This window comes from Myotis brandtii, unplaced genomic scaffold (genome assembly GCF_000412655.1).
Source record: "Myotis brandtii unplaced genomic scaffold, ASM41265v1 scaffold270, whole genome shotgun sequence".
NCBI lineage: Eukaryota > Metazoa > Chordata > Mammalia > Chiroptera > Vespertilionidae > Myotis > Myotis brandtii.
The window spans coordinates 437,225-444,279 of record NW_005360273.1 but is presented as its reverse complement, the minus strand read 5'-3'; the positions used below and the strand labels follow the sequence as shown (position 1 = coordinate 444,279).

Here is a 7,055-nt window from a genome sequence, read left to right as displayed (position 1 = left end):
TATAAAAATAAACAAACTTATTTCAACACTTTTACTTTACATAAATTTAAATACAGTCTGAGGCACCAAAACATTCACATACACATTCTGAATTCCTGGGTTCAGACAGCAGGTTGATGTTAATAACAACTTAGTTTTTAAATTAGGGAAGTTAACAATTTTTATGCAAGCCCTTCTAACATTGATTATTTCTTTTTCTAACCTTTTAAACATAAAATCTTAAAGAAAATTTCCCTGAGTTATTTCTCTTTAATGAGATTTCATCATTTCCCTCTACCCACGAGACATGCTCTTAATTAATTACATAAATACTAATGTTATCCATAATCAGTGCTTGATTAAAAATATTAAGATCTACAGTACTTTGACTAATGTCTCTTCAATAAGTTATAATGGAATGAATTAATGTAGCATCCACCGGTCCTTAAAAAACATATAAAAGGTCAGTTTTATGGCACTTCCAGGCTGATGAGACACACACACAATGTTCTGTGGGCTGGTGTATAGGTGAATCTTAATGACATAAATTCCAACCTTATAACTCAATGTACCAGAGTTGGGTTCCTGAAAATTAATTCACATCTTAATCCAATAATTTCTCTTGTAGTTTTCAAAATTCAAAGAGGTAATCCCAAAGAAGAGATAGCGAGGCTTCAACCCAGTTTATAATAATAATGTCCTAACAAAACATAAATAATAATCCTCAATAAATTAAGTAATGTACAGTACCAGAAAATGTCAGCTGACAATGAGATGTGGATAAGAAGAAGCATTATCTTCCTGGGAACTATTCAGGAATAGTGTGCTTTTGTTTTTAAAGGAAAAGGACATTCCTTAGAGTAGGAATATAAAGCTCTTCTTGTCAAGAACCCCTTACAGTTCTTTCTAAGTCTCTTTGTAGCTTCTTCAGTTACACATAGTTAAAATAGTTAAAATTAAATATAAAGTTCTTTGTCTTTCACTTAGCATGTGAGCACACCTTTTTATCAAGGCCTTTTTTTTTGAGAGCTTTTGTTTTCTTTTATTCTTCTTAAGAGGAGCTAAATAGTAGTCCTGAGCTGAGGTTTTCCTGAAAACTTGCAGAAGTTCAGATAAGAAAATATAGGTAGAGTCCAAAGAAAGATGAACTCAGATCTTGAAACCAGAGAAACAAAATAGAAGAAGTAAACTGATCAGAAGAGCTCCTCTTAGCAAAATGGCTAGAAGAAAATCAAAGGACCAGTGTGCAGGTAGTTGCTTCCAATGTATCGTGGAAGATACACTGTAAGAATCGGAATGGAGAAAGAAATGTGCAGCATTTTGCCATCTTGTAACAGCATTTAAATATTCAAACGTCTTTGCTGTGGCTGTTACTGTAAGTCTAAACTGAAATTCAAGTAAAAAGATGTCAAATGACATCTGGTTTTCCCTTTAACTTGGAGAAAAGACATCTTGAAATCATTGACACAAAAATATTCACAAGGATAACCCCTTTTCCTTAACAGAAATTAAGTCACATAAGGAGTTTAATATAAATATTAAATAATTAAAAGAAATCATTCATATAAATAAATAAATATGATCAATAAGCTTCTACAGTTCAGCTGAACGTCCTTTTAGTAGTACGGTAGGATTGATATCCTCCAGTCCAGAGTGGGAGGGGGTCGCATTCATGGTGACTGTCTTGGTGGGCTGTGGGTCCCCAACACTGAACGAAGTAGAGGGGCAGCCTTTCACGTTATTGCAGATGAGAGACTGAATGGAGGCAGTGTTGATGATTTTAAAACCCACTTCACCGCCAAAAGTGCTAGGCTTCCAGTAGTGAGGAGAACATATAGGATTGCCCATCAGTCCTTTCAAGGAAAAGGGGGCTCCAAGTTCTACCATGGTCTCACCAAAGATGCTATCTGGGCGAGGCTCTTCTACCAGAAGGGCAGGGTACAGCTCCATGGCGTCAATGTCACCATAGAGCGCTTCTAACTCCGCAGCCATTTCCTTCTCTCCTGTGAAGGTGACAAAGACAAGAGACACAACCCATGTAAATATTTACAAAATGCAACAAAATAGTTTTACCCCTTCACTCAGTCTGCTTCCAACTTCTGTGTTGTTTGGACTAGGCCCTTTGAATCTTGTAAGAAGCTTAGAAGCACTCACCTGTAAGTTCTTCAAATGATTCATAGGGCTTCATCCGAAAGCGTTTGCGGTACTCGTTCAGAGGCTGGTATCTCATGTGTCTGCTCTGCTCAATTGAGGCCTTGGCTACTTTTCGTACTGCAACGGGAAGATTCCGACCGCCAGCCACCTGCGGAAAAGGAATTACATTATAAAACAACGTTTTCAGGCATATTTACAATTTCTATCTTAAAAGCCTTCCTTGGTACAAAGTAACTAAGACCTATGCTCCCAACTGAGACCTAAACTATTCAAGTTTGAAATGTTCATTTCTATAATCTCCAAGATTATAGAAAGTTTTTAAAAATACCTATAGCTAAGGTGTGATTACATATTGCCATTTGATAACTGTAGACTCAAAGCTTTGACTTTTCAAAAAATGTTAGGCTTCTTATTTCAAGAAGAGAATCTAATTAGCAAACGAATTACTTTTCTTTAGTAAGTAAACAGACTAGTCCTCTGTTTTATTTTGTTTTTCAATAGTAATGCTTACCCTGCCGGCATTTTGCTTGCTGAATGATTCGACAAACTGGGTAAGCCCATGTTCCATTAATAAAGAATTGTTGTAGAGAAACTGTTGATAGCTGTACTCCTGGTCATCAATGTGAAAGGTGTCAGGCAGAAGGGGATGCCAGTGGTAGAGAGTGTTAAACTCAGCAGCGATGCGGTTTTGGTACTGGAATTGTTGGTTGAAAAGCAGCTCTGGGTCAAACTTCAGTTTGAAGTGATAGCCACTCAAGTGTTGTACATAGTCTTCAATCACAATCTTAATAGTTTCTCCTATTTGCACAAAATAAAACATTTAGAACATTAATTCTTTCTGATCATTAACTTTCAAGCAACCAAAGTGCAATTTTGTTGATGTGCTATTCCCTCACTTCTACTTTTTCATCTTTACCGTGAATACAAAAGACAGTTCTATATTATAATCATGCTCATGGATTAAGTTAATATGGAGCATGTAATTTTATATTCACCACATTCCCCCAGAATGACTTAAAACATAGCAAAGGTAAAGGACTCGTTTTCTCCGGGGAAGATGGTTTTATTGAAATTATTTTCTTCTCTTCCTTACCTATCAGTATTAGCCTGCTTGTCTGGAACAACCGCTCGTCATCCCATTCTGGATGCTCCTGCTTAAGCACATCACACACTCTGTTATGTTCACGCAGCCAAATTGTGGCATACATCATCAGACCAGGCACCAGACCAAACACCTCCTGGCCCACGGCAAACCGCAGGTGTTCAGGGACATGAGGCGGGTAGATCATCTCAGCCTGGGTATCTTTGACTGTGGGAGGATATACCTCTCCATCAATTACCTAAAAAACAATGGTAATAAATAAACATCACCTTAAAAGTTAAGAAATACATTTCAACCAGATATTTAAAAATATAGGCAAAGGGGTAAATCATAGCTAATTCTTAATGTTCAAATGGGACAAACCTGATATTTCAGTTTTCCATCCTTGAAAAGGCGCAGTTTATGCTGTCTATCCAAAGTTTCACCATAAACATGATTTAAATCCACCTGGAAAATTTATAGAAAAAATCAGTTTGCTGTTATTGAAGTTGTTCTTATATAAAGCATCCATGATATCATTTATTATTAAACAATTTGATGATTTAGCTTGCTTCAATGAAAGATATTCAATAAAACACCTTTTTCATAGCCACAAAATACTAAGTTAATATGTTTATCTACTGAAGCGACAAACCTATATATGTCTCTTGTGTTTAAAGGCATTAGTATATCCTATGCAGCTTATTAATATATCATATGCTTTGGTATAATGATATGGGTATTTCCTTTAAAAGGCATTAGCAAATGTATTATTGATATAAAATTCTTAATAAATGAATTGAAACTCAAAATATAATGCTGCAAAAATTTCACCTTATCATATTTAAAGCAGCATAATCAGGGTACAAACATGTTGTAGAAACATGTTTTCAAAGACATAACTTTGGCAGTGCTAATATTTTGAACTAAAAATATGAGCCAAATTATAAATATCTGTGTGTGTGTTTGTGTGTTTACTTAACCAGTGAGTTAAAATGAAACTCCACTAAAAATTTTATAGACAGGACACTTTTCAAAAAGAGGGTGCCTTATTTGGTGTGGCAAATAAATACATGGTCTTCAATGTTAGCACCTCACTATGATTAGCTATATTTCTGATTTAGTTCTATCTTACCCCATGACCCAGTCCTTTAGTGAAAGCTGGTCCTCGCTTATGATCTGTCTTGAAAAACTGATGGGTGAAGTGCTGGGCAAAGAATGCAAACATCAAATTTGTGCCCTGGGGATCAGGAATGAACTCTCTTCTTATCATAAATTTATCCAGGATCATGTCTGAATCAGGAAGCTCTTTCTTCCCTGAAAAACGAGAAAGCCAAGAATTCATCCATATATTCAAGGAAGCAGATAGTATACTGTCATTTTACTAGAGCCTTCCTCCCTTTCAGGAGAAATACAGTTGTGACCACGATCATAATATAAAGACAGTTCAAAGACACCGGGAAGCAACTTCTTATTTAATAATTTTATCTGCTGTTTAACTAGAATGAGTCCAGTTTTAATGAAAGAATTCAAAAACATTAAGATATTCCCTTTCATGAAATAGTCTACATGGACTCACAGTTTCAAAAAAAATCTCCATAGATCTCCATTAAGAAAGGAAGAATTAGACTTTTATTAGCAAATAAATGATAATGTAGGGTCAAATGTTCTAAGTAGCAATCCACTCCCCCCCCCTTCCTCCCATTTCAATGCATCTCTCACTGCCTCCTCTCACTCACCTTTCACACCCATGGGAGTAGGGCAGTCATCAGCCACAGGAGGAAGAGCTCTGGTATAATAGGAGAGATTCGAAAAGGCTTCCCAGCTTTTATAGCCATAGTGTGCATTGTACGTTGGTGGGCTGTCAATCAAATCTGATCTGGCTGAAATTTTCAAGAGAAAAAATTTTGTTTAATTTGTTCCCATATGCAAAGCAAATCAATATTCATGTTTTAAAATTGTAAAATGTGCAAAATAGCACCAGAGATTGAATTTAATTCCAACTATGATACTCTTTCAAAACATGTACACTTTCAATTCTAACTGAATTTAAAAGAATGATTCATTAAAATGCATCTTTAAGAAAGTATATATACTTTACACAAGACCAAATGGTCTACCATCTTGATTTTTCAAGTAACCATCCAAGAAGCTTGGGAAAGATGTGCAGAATTGTAAGCAAAATTCTGACTGTGAGATAAAACTTTATAAACTGGATGGGACTGAAATGTCTATATTTTTTGCCATTAAGATAGAAGATACACTAAAAAAGTATATTTAAAATCATTTTGACAAGGTTGGAAATATGTTTTTGGATTAGGTTTAGTAATCTGGAGTATTATAAAAACAATTTTTTTCCTTTGAGGAAACTGAAAACCTTAGAAAGATAATGTACTTACATGTCAACACATATTTCATAATTGCATTTCTCAGGAAGGGAATATTATTGATAATGTCCCAGACTCCCTTGAAGTGGGTAAGTATGTAGTGCACCGTGTTTGGAGTGGGTTTCAGGAGTAATTTTATTCTTGTCATAAATTCAGCTGCAATGAGAGAAAAAAAGGATGGTGAAATTAATGGGGCATATTAGAAGATGCAAATCTGTAAAATGACAACTGTATATATCCACCTTCCAAATGAGGGCACCCAAAGGCAAACTTACGTGTTGAGCAGTTTTCCCCGTAGAATCCTGTTCGAGTACAGTCACACGTATACTGGTCAAATCCAACACTCATACAGACACCTCGGTTTTGGCATGGGTTGGAACAGCAAGGATTTGCTACAATAAAAGTAAGGACAGTAAATAAATTGTTCTCCAGCATCTTAATCTTGACTTAAACATTTACTTGTTCTACTTCCTATGGATCAGCTTTACAATAATCAATTCTAGAAATATACAAATAGTCATGGGAAAATAATTTTTTTAAAGCTTGCCTCACAGAATGGTTATAAAGCAGTAATACCTACTTCCTATTCTAAATAAGGATAATGGATATCATGTTGCTAAGCTTTTTCATAGTAACGTTTTAGATGTTCAATTCAGCATTAAGGAGCTCAAATAAGTAGCTCTCTCAAAATTAAAACGGATAGATCTAGGGAAAATCGCAAAGTAAAAACAGCTTACTTTTAAAAACACTTTGCCTCTCTGAAAAACAAAAACAAACAAAAACCTGGGCTTTCCTGAGAAGGAAAGCACTAACTGGGGTATTTAAAACAATTACTCCCACTCAGTAACAGTGGGTACCACACACAAGCGTTCCACATCTATTGACCTCATCCTGTCTCATTAAAACGACAACCTGCAACTTAGTATCACTATTCCTATTGAGCAGTTGAGAAAAGAGACCCAGACTGGTCCATGATAATCAGAGCTGGTGGCAAAGGTGGGATATCTACCCAGTTCTTTGGCGGTCAAGTGGTCCAAGTTCTTTACAAAGTCTACAGACTCCCTATTCCGAGAGTGCTCAGAGTGAGGGGCCAGGGCAAGTCCGAATGGAGACTTGCGGGGCAGAACGGGTCGCGGGGCGCCAGGTACCCACCTGCAGCGCGGAGAGCCAGGGCTGCGCAGAGCAGCAGGGCGCGGACGAGCATCTGTGCGGCGGGGAGCGCGGCGTGAGCTCTCAGACAGTGAATGGCGCAGGAGGAGCGCGGGATGGAGCTGATGGAGCGCTGGATGGAGCTGGAGGAGCGCTGGATGGAGCTAGAGGAGCGCTGGCGGGATTCCTGGGCGTACTCTGTAAGCGCTCTCTCGAGTCCTTTGACAACTGGAAGCTAACGGAGAGAACCTTCCTTTTATGCGTGAAAACTAGCCCACGTGACGCTATGACTGGCTCTTTCCGCC

The 7,055-nt window shown here is 37.2% G+C and overlaps 1 protein-coding gene across 3 annotated transcripts; it reads right to left on the bottom strand.

Moving 5' to 3' along the window:
- Nucleotides 1–203: 203 nt before the first annotated feature.
- PTGS2 (prostaglandin-endoperoxide synthase 2 (prostaglandin G/H synthase and cyclooxygenase)) lies at nt 204–7,000 on the bottom strand. 3 transcript variants are annotated; one of them, XM_014541445.1, is made up of 11 exons: nt 6,927–7,000; nt 6,754–6,863; nt 5,877–5,993; nt 5,614–5,757; nt 4,954–5,097; nt 4,350–4,531; nt 3,599–3,682; nt 3,227–3,473; nt 2,645–2,931; nt 2,134–2,281; nt 204–1,982 (listed from the first exon to the last, which is right to left on the bottom strand). In XM_014541445.1, exons 2-11 carry the CDS (start codon nt 6,803–6,805, stop codon nt 1,573–1,575), a joined length of 1,815 nt encoding a protein of 604 aa, XP_014396931.1. In that variant the 5' UTR covers nt 6,806–6,863; nt 6,927–7,000; the 3' UTR covers nt 204–1,572. The 3 variants fall into 3 exon arrangements, with proteins under 3 accessions (XP_014396931.1, XP_014396930.1, XP_014396929.1); XM_014541444.1 differs by having other exon boundaries at nt 6,754–6,876; nt 6,919–6,991; XM_014541443.1 differs by having other exon boundaries at nt 6,754–6,992.
- Between the last annotated feature and the right edge of the window lie 55 nt (nt 7,001–7,055).

What these genes read in the sequence shown, in the direction of transcription:
- PTGS2 (XM_014541445.1), bottom strand. Translation starts at nt 6,805, where the DNA reads ATGCTCGTCCGCGCCCTGCTGCTCTGCGCAGCCCTGGCTCTCCGCGCT. An exon ending in TATGAAATATGTGTTGACAT is followed by an intron (nt 5,098 to 5,613) that starts GTAAGTACATTA and finishes TGAAAATTTCAG; the next exon opens with CCAGATCAGATTTGATTGAC. An exon ending in TACTCCCATGGGTGTGAAAG is followed by an intron (nt 4,532 to 4,953) that starts GTGAGTGAGAGG and finishes CTCGTTTTTCAG; the next exon opens with GGAAGAAAGAGCTTCCTGAT.